The sequence below is a fragment of the Puma concolor genome, chromosome A2 (assembly GCF_028749965.1).
Source record: "Puma concolor isolate L17-30 chromosome A2, mPumCon1.1.hap2, whole genome shotgun sequence".
Taxonomy (NCBI): domain Eukaryota; kingdom Metazoa; phylum Chordata; class Mammalia; order Carnivora; family Felidae; genus Puma; species Puma concolor.
This window is the reverse complement of record NC_141668.1, coordinates 169,930,276-169,944,103: the sequence shown is the minus strand read 5'-3', so window position 1 is coordinate 169,944,103 and position 13,828 is coordinate 169,930,276. Positions and strand designations below refer to the sequence as shown.

General features: G+C 57.4%; 1 protein-coding gene across 5 annotated transcripts in view; it reads left to right on the top strand.

Annotated features, from left to right (window-relative positions):
* The first annotated feature begins 2,941 nt into the window (after positions 1–2,941).
* The window catches only part of CELF5 (CUGBP Elav-like family member 5), a 44,864-nt gene continuing 33,977 nt past the window's right edge, over positions 2,942–13,828 (top strand). For 3 of the 5 annotated variants that reach the window (XM_086699554.1, XM_086699550.1, XM_086699551.1), the window contains exon 1: positions 2,977–3,237. In XM_086699554.1, the coding sequence (XP_086555680.1) occupies positions 2,979–3,237 (259 nt within the window). In that variant the 5' untranslated portion in view covers positions 2,977–2,978. Of the gene's footprint in view, positions 3,238–13,828 lie in introns of all 5 variants that reach the window. The other 2 variants (XM_086699552.1, XM_086699553.1) reach the window with 1 other exon arrangement.

Below are 13,828 nucleotides of genomic sequence, written 5' to 3'. Positions count from 1 at the left end.
GAATGTCGACATTTTAAATAGAATCAGTATTGCTGATTTTTTCCTTTGGCTCAGCGTGACATTGTGACTGATACCGTCTTGGTTTTGAAATAACATTTTAAATTTAAAATGAATAAAAATACAATAAATTAAAAATTAAAATCAGGGATCAGTAACACTGCCATGCTGAGTCAACGGGAAAACTCAGGAATACTAATTCCGCCTTTATTTAAATTTTTGATATCGTGTCCCTTGTACTTTTTGCATTTTGATCTTTTAAACATTACACTAAGTGTTTTTTTTTTAAGTTTATTTATCTAATTCATTTTGAAGTCATCTCTGCACCCGACGTGGGGCTCGAACTCACAACCCCGAGGTCAAGAGTCACGTCGTCTACTGACTCTGACTACAGTCTGTGAGAATCTGTTTATGTGTACCCACCCAAGGGGTTGTTGTGTGGATTAAATGAGTTTGTACATGTCGAACACCTAGCACAGAGCCTGGCACCTGGAGAGAGCTATGTGGTTTATTAATAAACAATTAAATATATAGCATATTAGAATTAAGTTAAAATGGGTGTAAATGCTATGGAGGAAAAAGCAAGCCTGAGGAAGCGTGTGATGGGGGCCGAATGACTTTAGATAAGGTGGAGAGAGAAGGTGATGAGGAATGAAAGAGTGAGCCATGCACGATCTGGGAGAGGGCACGCCAGACAGAGGGCACAGCCTGTGCAAAGGCCCTGGGGCAGCACTGGGCCTGGCGTGTGGGAGGAACAGCCAGGAGGCCCACGTGGCTGGAGCAAAATGGGCAAGGGGGAGAGAGGGAGGAGGGAAAGGCAGGGAGGGGACGGGGCAGGTCCTGCAGGGCCTTGTGGGCTGTGGAGATGACTCTGGCTTTCATTTGGGGACATCTTTGAAGAGTTTTAAGGCAGGGTGTCATGATGCCCATAGAGCACTCGGTCCAAATTTGTGTCACTATCCTTTGAAATATTTTGAATAGTATGTGCACACACAGCAAGTGTGAGGGAAAAAAATGTTATTTCTGGTTACCGTTGATAAAAACACAACGGTTGCTATTTCTTCTTCTTTTTTTAAAAAAAAATCTTTGTTCTTCGGGGGTTTTTTGTTTTGTTTTGTTTTTTGGTTTTTGGGAGGTTTTTGCTGCCAAATCCCCGGAGGACGATTGCTATTTCTACTCAGTTAGCTATAGACTTAAAAGTCCTGAACACAGTGCCTTGCCCATGGTAGCATCGAAGTGTTCCTTTTTGGATAAATTCCTCGTAGTGCTGTTGCTGGGTCATAGGGTAGCTCTATTTTTAGTCTTTTGAGGAACCTCCTCACCGTTTTCCAGAGTGGCCGCACCACTTTGCATTCCCACCAGGAGTGCAGAAGAGATCCCCTTTCTCCGCGTCCTCGCCAGCATCTGTTGTTGCCTGAGCTGTTAATTTTAGCCACTCTGACCCGCGTGAGGTGGCATCTCAATGTGGTTTTGATTTGTGTTTCCCTGATGAGGAGTGGCGTTGAGCATCTTTTCATGTGCCTGCTGGCCATCCGGATGTCTTCTTTGGAAAAGTGTCTATGCATGTCTTCTGCCCATTTCTTCCCTGGGTTATTTGTTTCTTGGGTGTTGAGCTTGGTAAGTTCTTTATAGAATTTGGATACTCTTTATCTGAGATATGTCATTTGCAAATACACCCAGAGGATACAGGGGTGCTCATTCACGGGGGCACATGCACCCCCGTGTTTATAGCAGCACTATCGACAAGAGCCACAGTATGGAAGGAGCCCGAATGTCCATCAACAGATGAATGGCTAAAGAGGATGTGGTGTATATTCTACAAGGGAATATTACTCAGCAAAGAAAAAGAATGAGATCTTGCCATTTGCGCAACATGGATGGAACCGGAGGGTATTCTGCTAAGCGCGATAAGTCAGTACGAGAAAGACAGATAGACGTTTGCACTTATGTGTGGAACTTGAGAAACTTAGCAGGAGACCATGCGGGAGGGGAAGGAAAAAAAAAAAACCAGATACGAACTGAGAGGGAGTCAAACCATAAGAGGCTCTGAAATACGGAGAACAAACTGAGGATTGGTGGGGGAGAGGGGGAAGTGGGTGATGGGCATCGAGGAGGACCCTGCTTGGGATGAGCAGCGGGTGCTGGATGTAAGTGATGACTCATGGGAATCTACTCCCAAAGCCTAGAGCACACTGTATATGTGGTATGTTAGCTAACTTGACAATAATTGTATACATATATATAAATATAAATATATATAAAAATTTTATATATATAAAATTTTTTTAAACTCATATATGTGTGTATATACGTATATGTATAGATACATAGATGCATCTATCCCTGTATCCATAGATGTATATATACATATATATGCATGTATGTGTGTGTGTATATATATATATATATATATATATATATATATATATATATAAAGTGTTCCTTTATGTTTTGCTGCGGGTATTACTACTTTCATTACTATTATTATCATGATACTCTTAACTATCACCACCGTTACCGAGTTACGCGCTTACCAGCGCCAAGGACGGGGTAAACGCCCAGGAGGCACCCCCCCAGGACCGCGCGCCACCCTTAGCGTTCTTCCTGTTGGTGGCGGTGGGGGCCGCGGGTGCCCCTGGGCGCCGGCCGGGCACCCCCCCCACCCCCCCACCCCACCCTCTCGGCCTCGGTCCCCCCCCCCCCCCCCCCGCCCGCTCGGGGCGCGGGAGGCGCCGCCGCGTCGACGCGCGCTCCGGCCGCCAGGGGCCGCTGCGGAGCCGCCCTTTTGTGGTCCTGATGCTGGAGCGAGCGGGCGCGCGGAGGAGGAGGGAGGAGGGCGCGGGGACGGGGCGGGAGGGAGGCGGGAGGCGGCGTCCGTCGCTCCAGCTGCGAGTCCGCCCGCCGCCCGCCGCCCGCCGCCCGCCGCCGCCGCCGCCGCCGCCGCCGCCGCCGCCGGCTCGGTCCCGCGCCCGCCGCCCGCCATGGCCCGCCTGACGGAGAGCGAGGCGCGCCGGCAGCAGCAGCAGCTCCTGCAGACGCGGCCCTCGCCCGTGGGCAGCAGCGGGCCCGAGCCCCCCGGGGGGCAGCCCGACGGCATGAAGGACCTGGACGCCATCAAGCTCTTCGTGGGCCAGATCCCGCGCAACCTGGACGAGAAGGACCTCAAGCCGCTCTTCGAGCAGTTCGGCCGCATCTACGAGCTCACGGTGCTCAAAGACCCCTACACGGGCATGCACAAAGGTGGGCGCCCCGGCCCCCTCCCCGCCCTCCCCTCTCCTCCCTCGGCCTCCCCACCCCACCTTCCGGCATCTTCTCTCCCCCAGCCCTCCCCTCCTCACCTCCTCCCTCCGCTCGCCGCCGCCACAGCATCATTGCTCTCCCCCTTTTCCACCTACCCCTCCTCCCCCCTCTGGGGGTGCAGCTGACAGATTCGAGCTGGCCCCCTCCCCTCCTCCGCCCCCTCTCCCTCCCTCCCCACCTTCCGGCATCCTCTCTCTCTCTCTCTCTCTCTTTCCTTTTCTCTCCTCTCCCATCTCCCTCTACCTCCCATCCTCTCCCCCCCCCAGCATCCTTCTCTCTCTCTCTCTCTCTCTCTCTCTCTCTCTCTCTCTGCCTCTCCCTCCCATTCCCCCTGGACCCCCACCCCTTCCTCCCTCCCTCACCCACTCTTTCCTGCCCCTTTGCTGGAGGAGCTGCCCGGACCTCGCCACCCCTCCCTGCCCACCCCCTCATTCATCCGGCCTCCCCAGGCCCCGTCGGGGAAGTTTGCACCTCTGGACTCCATTGCTTTGGTCATTTTCACAAAGCCAGGCCAGCGGGGCAGGTCCGGCCAGCCGCAGGGGACACGGATGCCCAGGACCCCGGGCTAATCGGTAACTACAAAGAAAGCGGGGTGGGGGTATCAGGGAGCTGAGCCAGGCTAGTGGGGGGGTGGGCGCCAGCCTCCCCAGCCCTGGGTGGTTAAAATGCTATGGTTTGCCCTCCCCCCCCACCCCCGCCGCCCATCCTCTCTGTTTGGATCAGCATCCCCCCTCCATTTCTCTGCCCTCCCCCTCCCTGCTCCCACCTTTGGCTCAAGTTAAAACTGGCCTAGCCTGTTAGCAATGTGTTGAGGTCTGAGGCCAAAGACGATGAGCCTGGACCGTCCATCTGGCAGAGCCCAGATCCTGAGGTGGACGGGGAGGCGTGGGCGACCCGGGAGCACAGTGGGGGAGGCAGGAGGGGTGGGGAGGCCTGCCCACCTCCCTCCCACCTGATTCTCCCTCAGATGGGATGCTGGGAGGAGGCGCCCAGGGACTGTGGCCCCAGCCCTGGGCTCAGATCATGGGCCCAGTGTCTGAATGATGGTGGCTTTGACGGCTCTCCCATCAGGTGTCGGTGACCGAGGGTGGGGACAGTGAAGGCTTTGTGCTGGACACCCCTGGCAGGACCCTGGAGGCTCCTTGGGGATGGAGCGGGGCTCATGACCTATTTCAGACCCCGTTGTCCCCCTTCTTCTCTGTGGCTGCCATGGGAAGCATGAATACATGCTTGTTGGATGGATGGATGGATGGATGGATGGATGAATGAATGAGTGAATGAATGAATGGGTGGATGATGGACCCGGGCAGGCCATAGGGAGAGTCTGTTGGGATGGACCCAGGGCCTGTCACTGTAGCTAGACCCTCCAGCTGGTATCCTAGGGGGAGGAAAGAAACCCCTCCCATCCCCCACCTCTTTTCAAATCCAACCATCACCAAAAAAAAAAAAAGGGGGGGGGAAGCTTGGAAAATCGAATTCCTCTATGTGAACTAGGAGGGCAGAGGGCTCCCATTTGCCCATGAGTCAAGCTCAGGGGTCCATGGCTGCATATGGAGGGCACTTTGCACAAGCCCCCCGCCCCCGGTACGGCCGAAGGGCCCATTTCTAGAAAGATTCTGATGGGGGCTGGAGGGGGTGTCCACGTGCCCCCCCAAATGTTGAACTGATAGGCTGTTGGTGGGCTCTGAGTGAGGGAAGCTGATGGGGTGCAGGGGGTGCACACACTGGGTGGCCCTCCTCCCTTTGCTCATTTTTAAATCTCCCCTGGACACCCCCCACCCCCACCAGGGGAAGGGACGGACTGTGGCTGGGTTTCCGCCTGGGCTGGAGCCTCAGTTTCCCCCACTGTCGGCAAAGCAGGGCCTCTTGAATGTCGGGTTATTTTTTTTCTGGCTGGGGATTGTTAGGCTTAGGGGCGTCTCGGGGTCTTTCCCAGAAGGGTGACAATTAGGCAGCCGGGTGTCCGTGACACCCAGCTCCCACCCCCCACTTCCCAGGGGGCCCCCCCGGCTGCAGGGGGTGGGGAGGGGGACGTCTCCTCCCGCCCATCCTCCAACACCGGATCTCTCTCCTGACACCCCCTGTGCTGGGCCTGGCTGGGCCTCACCCGTGGGAGGGAGCTGGAGGTGAGGGGGTCTCAAGGGCCAGCAGCTAGGATGATGGCTCCACTGTGTGACCTTCGGCCAGTGGCTGCCCCTCTCTGGGTCTCAGCCAAAGGGAGGTGCAGTCATGAATGGGAAGTACAGGGGGTGTTCAGGCGCCTCCTGCCAACACTTCCCTGGTTTCATTTCTGGGGAGCCGATGGGCACAGGATGCCTGCTGTTGGCGCTGGCTGAGAGCAGCGAGGGCTGGGGGTGTGGCCCCGGCGGGGGTGAGGGTGGGGGGAGAGATTCCCCCCCCCAGCCCCAGAGCCTTCTGGGCTCCCGAACACCAGGGGATCCCATGACGACGGACACCAGGGGTGCCAAAAGGGACAGCAGCATGGGTCATCATCATCCCTGTCCTGACCATCATCTCATCCTTAACTGTCATACCTGGGGCCTGTTCAGGCCCCCACCGAAGGGATAGCCACTGGGGTGGGCTTGCGAGCATCAGCGCATTTCACGTGGGAGGGAAACTGAGGCCGGGAGGGGTCAGTACTGGCTCCCGAACACCCACCAGAGCCTGGGCCCTCACTGTCTCCCACCCGTGTCCCCTCCAACCCGGGGAATACAAAAGTACATCTGTGTGATGGAGGGGTGACAGGTTCCCCCCCCCCAGCCAAGAGTCGGGCCCCCCTCAAAGATGGTGTTGGGGAGGAAGGGGCTGTGGCATGAGGCACCCCGATGCCTGATGGCCTGTGGGGCCCCCGTGAGACCGAGTGACAGGTGGGAGGTCCAGCCGTGCCGGGGGAGAGGGGGGGCTCTGGGACCCGAGTGTCGGGGTAGGGGGCAGGATGGGAAAGACAGGGTCCTCAGCAAGAGGGCAGGCCCTTGGGCGCTGGCTTGTTTTGTTTTTAAGATAAGGGATGGAGACAGAGGAATGATTTAGAGACACAAGGAGAGACCAGGAGAGACACAGCAAGAGCAGGAAAGGAGACAGACACACAGACAGAGAGAGAAACCGAGGCAAGTAGAGCCCCCCCCCACCACCACACACACCCAGGGAGAGGCAGGGAGGGGGAGTCAGGGAGAGCCACGGAGAAGGGGGAGCAGGGAGGCTGCAAGGCCGCTTCCTCACTCAGACCAGAAAGGGAGCCCAGCCAGGAGCTCGGGCCGAACTGGGGGGCTCCCACCAGCCGGTGTCCCCATGTCCCCCCACCTGGCTCCGGCCAGGGGACATCTCCCGCAGAGGGGGCCCACGGGGGTGCCTGGCGTGGCCGGGCTGTCCCTCTCTCTCCCAATGGGGGCCAAAGGAGGGTCGATGCCCACCCCGCCCGGGGCAGGCTCCCACGATAGGGCTCTAGGGCTCGGCAGCCACCGCCAGAGGCCCCCCATTTATGGTAATCACATATGCATTTGCATGTTAATGACAATATTTGTCTTAAAGCGGAGGTTGTGAGGGGGGCCGGTGCAGGTGGGGGGGCCGGGTGGAGGCCTGTGGTTTCCATGGGAGCCCCAGCTGCTCACTCCGCGGCAGGAGGGGAGGCTGGAGCACGCTGAGCTCTGAGGCGTGAGATTCCGAGGGTGACGCGCCAGCCCCAGGGAGACGGAGGGCTGCCTGGCGGGGGCACCGAGGGAGGAGTTGTGAGCACGGCGCGTGGGGGGGGGGGGTGCTGGGGGCCGGCCGCCAGGGCCGGCTGCCTGACTCTGAGCTGGGCGTGCCCCTCCCCGTGCCTCAGTTTCCCCAGCTGCCCGTTCTTCCCCGATTTAACCGGGGCCTTACAGGCCGTACTGTGACATCATGTCTGCCCTCCTTCGGGCAGAGAGTGTTGAGTAAGCACCTACTGTGTGCAGCGTTCGTGGGGAGATGGGAATCCGTGCAACCAGGCATCCCTGTGGATTCACGATGGGTTGAACAAGACACGAATCCATCTCCCCATATAACCAGCATTTATTGAGCACTTGCTGTGTGCCAGGCGCCGTTCCAGACCCAGGATATGATGTTGGGCATCACAGATTACCCTCCCCTGCCAAGACCTGACCTGCCTTCAAAACCCAGTCTGGTAGGAGGGACTCAGTGAGGAAGGAGGAGGTTAAAGGCATTGATGTTCAGGCTGCGATGGTGGGAACACAGCCCAGAGGAGCCCCTGCAGGTGTGGGGACCAGGAGGGCTTCCTGGAGGAGGTGGTCAGTATAAAAGAGCAGTTCTGAGCTTGGCATTGAGATGATCTGGTTTCTCTAATCTTGCTGGCAGACCGTGCTCTCGCCCACAGGGTCGGGAGACAGCGGGGCTTTCACTCTCAGAGCAGTGGGGAAGGGGAGGACCGCGAGCCGGGCACAGAATACGTGCTTGGTCAGGAGGAGCTGGGCTTATCGTGGGACTGGGCTGACGCCTACAGGGTGAGAAGGATCCGTTGGTGGGGACAGGTGTTCCTGGCACAGAGAAAAGCATGTGCAAAGGCCCAGAGCAGTGCTACCTCTGGAAACTTCTGGCGAGGGGGGTGGGGGGTTTGCCCTGGTGAGAAAGGAACAAAGGGTCTTGGGAGCCCCAGCGGCCCCTTCTGTTGTGGGACTCAGAAGAGCCCGGGGGGCTCTTCTGAGAGGCTCTGGCACTTGGGGTGTCTGACACAGGCTCCTGTCTCTCTCTTTCACCCCTGACATTGGCAGATGAGAGCCTGGCCACTAGGCAGGGCCATGCCTACACGCCCATTCGTTCGTTCGGCCAACGCTTCCTGAAAGCCTTTTGGGGCCGCTACTGGGCACGAGAAACGCGAAGGTCTCTGATGGCAAGGCAGAGCTAGGCACTGGACTCAGAGTGATGGTCAGGGCTGGGTCGGAGGGAGGGAGGCAGGGTTGAGGGAACCGGACAGCAATCTGGGGCTCTGCCTGGGAGCTCCGGCGGTGTGGACGAGGGGCTGCGGAACAGGGGCTTTGAAAGGAAGATAGGAGGCTGCCCGGTGAAGGAAGCGCTTCGTTTGTTTATTCGCCGAAACAAGGACTGTGTTCCTGGCCCTGGGATGCGCATGGCTGCGAGTCAGCTAGGCAGACGTCGTCAGGCATGTGGGCAGAGGGAGCTGGGTTTACAGAGGCCTGGAGGTGTGGAGGGCACACCTGGAGGAGGGAAGGAATTAGGTGGGACCTGGGAGGTGAAGCCGGAGGGTCAGCATGGGCTGAACCCCGGAGGGCCTGTGATCCTAAACTGAGGGCGCTGGGGAGCCATGGAAGAATTTAGAGCAGGGGAGGAATTCAGACTTGGGTGGAAAGGGCGCTTCATGTCTGTTCACCTGCCATTGCCAGCCCCTTTCCAGCCTCCCAGCCTCATTCAGGATATGCCTGCTTCTTACGCAGAAGGATGGAGAAAGAGGAAGCTTCCCCCTGGGGTGAGCCCGCACTGTGGGGAAACTAGAAATGCAAAGAAGCAGACCTGTGTTCTCAGGGGACCAAGTTCCCCTCCCTCACATGGATCACAGGATGAGTTGGGGCTCAGAGAGGCGTAGCACTCAGCCCCAAGTCACACAGCAATAGAGCTAGGCGTTCCACCTCCCAGACTGAGTCTTGACCCACTTTGGAAGAGGAGTAGAGGAGGCAAAGAAAGAGATGTGATTGTGGAGGTGAAGATTCAGGGTGAGGGCCATCAAGGGAGACTGGCTGTCCTTGGACTGAAGGCGACCAGTGCCAGAGGAAGGGGCTGCTGTTGGCCTGGGGTCATGGGGATTTCACTGATACGTAAGCTCTGTGGGGGCAGGGACTGTGTCTTGTTTGTCATTTGGAAGTGGAACATGTGGATGGATGAGGGCATGAGAGGTTGGGGGGTGGGGATGGGGAATGGTCGGATATGGGAGGGTGGGCTGGTTACGATACGGACAGATAGATGGATAAGTGAGTAGATGGATGCAAGGATGGCTGGATGGAGGGCTGGAGGGCTGGGTGGGTGGAGGGATGGACAGATGGACAGATGGATGGATGAAAGACGGAGGGATGGATGGGTGGAGGGATACGTTCCCAGCATTGGCCACCTTCCTCCACACGTGACAAAAGGGAATGACCCGTCAGGTCTGTGGTCTCACAGGCTTGGTTTCTGTTCCTGGTTGTGTGTGTGTGTGTGTGTGTGTGTGTGTGTGTGTGTGTTTCTTCTCTGTGATCTTGAACAAGCCACCTCATCTTTTCTGAGTCTTGGCTTCTCATTTGTAAAAGAGAAGGAACATTGAAAGCTGTCTTCCGGAGTGGTTGCAGAAATTGGAGTTCACTTACATAATGTGACTAATGCACATACTCTGAGCGATGTCCTTCATGTTGCAGGTGTCCTCAGTACGTGGTCAGGTAGTCAGATAGTCAGCAATTGTTTTCCATATCTCTGTGAGGTGCCAGGCGCTGAACTGGGGTCTAGGGACACAAACCCTTCCAGGGGAGAGGGGAGCTGATAATAAACTGGGTAACGAACAAGTAAGATTTAGATTGGATTGAGTCGCCATGAAGAAAATAAAAGTAAGGTGTGTGTTGGGAGGTGACAGCTTGGGTGGCCAAAGATGGCCTCTCTGAGCAGGTGGCCTGAATGACAGATGAGAAAGCTGTGATTCTGAAGCCAAGGGAAAGGCATTCCGGGAGAGGAAACAGCACATGCAAAGGCCCTGAGGTCGGAATGAGTTTGGCCTGTGAGAGGAACAGTGAGGAGGCGTGTGTGGCTGCAGCACAGAGGGCAAGGGGAGAGAGGAAGGAGGGAGGGCAGGGAGGACACAGGGTAGGTCGCTCAGGGTCTCGTGCGTCTTGGAGAGGATCGTGGGTCTTACTCCGAGTGAGGTGAGAGCCCTGGAAGGCAGTGGGCAGGGAAAGGACAGCATCCCATACGGAGCCCAGAATCTGGAGACCATGGACTCTGGGTTCTCCGTTTTCTAGATGGGGAAGCTAAGGCACAGAGCGTCCCAGAGTGTGGGACGGAGCTTCCTTCCATCATGGCTGCACCCGGTCCCTCTGAGGGGCTCCTGAGGACGGCAAACTGCCTGGAGGCGTGGCCAGCGCTAGGGGAGAGACTCCTTGTCCCTGACCCTCTGCAGATGACGCCCCCCCCCCCCGCCCCGTGGCTGGGGGCCCTAGAGCAACCTCATGCACAGTGAGAGACAGAGGCTCAGAGAGGGGGGAAGACCTCCCCCAGGACACACGGCAAATTCGTCACGTGCCAGAAGGGACCTGGCATCATCTAGAGCGACCCGAGGCGGATGGCTGGGGCTGGGGCTCATTTCTTCACCCACCTACTCGCCCCCTCTCTCCACTATTTCCTGAGTCCTGCTACATTCAGGATCGAAACCTGGCGTGTGTCCGTAGGGAGTCCAGTGCTCTGAGCGGTGGGCAGGATGTCTGCGCTGGCCTGGACGGACAGACGGACGGAGGTGATGAGTGGCGGGGGGGCGGGGGGGGAGTGGGAAGGGGCAGTGCTGAGGGAGACGTCTGGCGGTTCCTCAGGGACCTTCACGCGGAGTTACCGTGTGACCCGAACGTTCCACTTCTGAGGACAGAGCCGAAGAATTGAAAGTCTCCGAGAGCTGTTTGCACGCCCGTGTTCACAGCAGCACCAAAGTGGGAACGCCCCAAGTGTCCCCTGGTGGATAAGTCAGTACACACAGTGTGGTCCATCCACATGCCGGAATGTGACTCAGCCCCAGGGAGGGAGGACGTCCTGCCACCTGCCACCGCGTGGACGGACCCGGAGGTCACGGTGCGCGGTGACAGGAGCCAGACACAGAAGGACACGTCCCGCGTGACCCCACTCCGAGAGGCGTCCCGTCCACAGAGGCAGAGAGCAGGCGGTGGGAGCCAGGGGTGGGGCAGGGGGCGGGGAGTCCGTGCTTCATGGGGACGCAGTCTCAGTCTGGGGAGATGGAAAGTTCTGGAGACGGGTGGTGGGGGCGGCTGCACGACAGCGTGAGTGTGCCTGATGCCAGTGCACTGAGAGACGGCTAAGGTGGCACATTTTACGTGATGTATATTCTACCGCAATTTGGGGACGCAGCCCCATCCCCGCCCTGGCCGCCCCTCCTCCCTCTCGCCCCCTTGCTCACTCTGCTGCAGCCACACGGGCCTCCTGGCTGTTCCTCAGGTCGGTCCTTCCCCAGGGCCTTTGCATGAGCTGTCTCTGCTACCTGGAATGCTGTTCCCCCAAATCTCTGCAGCGTTCACTCTCTCACTTCCTTCAGGTCTTGGCTCAGATGTCACCTACTTGGTGAATGTTCCTCTTCCCCCAGATACTCACATGCCTCCTTCCTCCTGCCTTTCAACCTTCACCTTCTCAGTGCCGCCTCCCTGCAGAAATGATTTATCATCACAGCCACCCTCCAGCACTCCAGACCCCTCTTTCCTTTTTTTCCTGGGAAAATGAAGACTCCTGCCACACCATAGATCATAGGTTTTGTGTTTATGCTATTTGTTTTTCCCTCCCCCCACCCTTAGAGTGAATACAGCATTCGGGTGGAGGCTTTTTGCCTTCTGTGTCCACCGCTGTGTCCCCAGGGCCTAGAACAGTGCCTGGGACACAGCAGGTGGGTGGGTGAACAGATGGATGGACAAGTGAGTGGGTGAACGGGTGGGTGGGTGGATGGATGGATGGACAGGCGGGTAGATAAATGAATGGAAAACAGATGACGGGATGGACAGGCGGATGGGTGGGTGGTTTGTGGATGGAACCGTGGTGCGGCAATGGTGAGAGTCTGTGGGAGGAGTCAAGACGGCTGGGGGCAGGAGACTGAGGGTGTGTCCAGACGAGGCCTGAGAAGCCCCGATGTGTAAGTCTGGGGCAGAGGAGGTGTCAGCGGTGGAGGCTAAGGAGCCCGGCCAGGGAGGCAGAAGGTCACCCCAGAGACGATGCACTGGGGTGAGGGGTCCAGGGGTGTGAGCCATGCGCATGAAGTCATGCCCTCTGCACAGGAGCCAGCGGGTTTGCAGGGGAGGGGAGGGGCGATGAATACAGGAGAGGCCGTCCGCCCCACTGTTCTTAGCAAAGTGGGGACAGTCTGGGGCTAAGAGGATGGGGGGAGGAGAGAAGGTGCGGGGGGCAGGTGGCGGTGAAGAGCGGCCCCACAGCACAAGCAGATGTCTTCCGTAGTCCGTAGTGGAGGCTCAGAGAGGTTACGTGACCCGAGGTCACACAGCAGAGAGGGGCATCGGGCAGGCTTTGAGCCCATCTTTAGCCGCTAGATCCCAGAGCCAAGGTTAACGGCCAAGAAGGTGGGCCGCCTGGCATGCAGCGGGCTTGGGAACAAAGGGATTCGACCTGTTGTGGTGCGGTCCTTGTTGGCGATCAGAGACGAACAAGGGTGTCTTTCCTGCGTCTGTTTCCACAGTACAGCTGGCACATAATAGGTGTTCAGGAAATCTCGAATGGCCCCGTGCTGGGCGTGGGGGAGGAAAGGGGACGGATAAAAAGGGATCGAATGTCGCTGCCCCTCAGAGAGATTGTCTCCATGTGAGCAGGTCGGTTTGAAAACACATCCGTTCAGTCCGCAAGTATTCATTGAGCGCCTGCTGTGTACCTGGCACTATTTAGGTCCTGGGAACCCTGGGGGGAAAAAAAAAAACAAACCATGAAAAACTGACTGTCCTTGTGGACAGGACATTTCAGTGGGCTGGGGGAGGCGGGGAGACAGAAGTAAATATAATACAGGTACCCTCTGCTCCTGGAAAGTCCGTATTATGCTATTCCCTGAGCTTTCATGAAGGGCCTACATGAGTACCTTTTTTGGTAACCGAAAGAAATCCGAAGGAGATTTGTGCTTTTATGAAAAAAGGCAAAACGCGAAAACAGCACTCAGCTCTGGCTTTGCACTCGGGGAAGGCTTATAGAGGCAGTGCGAGCCCCCAGCAGCGAGGGCAGCCCCACGGAGCGCCTTCCCCGGGACCACACTCGGGCAGGCCTGCAGCCGGAGCTCTGAACTGTGTCTGCAAGCATCTGGGCCTTGTCTCGTTTGATTCTGTGCCTCCGTTAGCAAGATGTGTCCTAACCTATCAGAAAGGCCTAAGAGAGGCCAATTCGGGGGTCTGGGAATGTTCAAAAGTTTTCCACGTAGACCAGTGGCAATTGCTTCTTTACGGAAAGTTACGGGAAAGTTTCACAGGAACGCTCTGCTTTCGGATAGCGAGGGAAACCTGTATGCGGCCTGTAAGGGCCCTGGAAAAACAGAGCAGGGTGAGCGGATGGTTGAGGGCCGTCACTTTAAACAGGGTGCTTAAGGAGCCTTCACTAAGGAGGTGACATCTGAGCCAAGATTTGAAGGAAGGGAGTGAACCGTGCAGAGATCTGGCAGAGCGCATTCTGGAGCAGCCCATGCAAAGGTCCTGGGGCAGGACTGGGCCTGGAGTGTTGGAGGAACAGAGGAGGCATGTGTGGCTGGGAAAGAGTGAACGAGGGGGAGAGAGGAGTAGGGGAGGGCAGGTCCTGCTTGGGGGCCACGGAGAGGACTGAG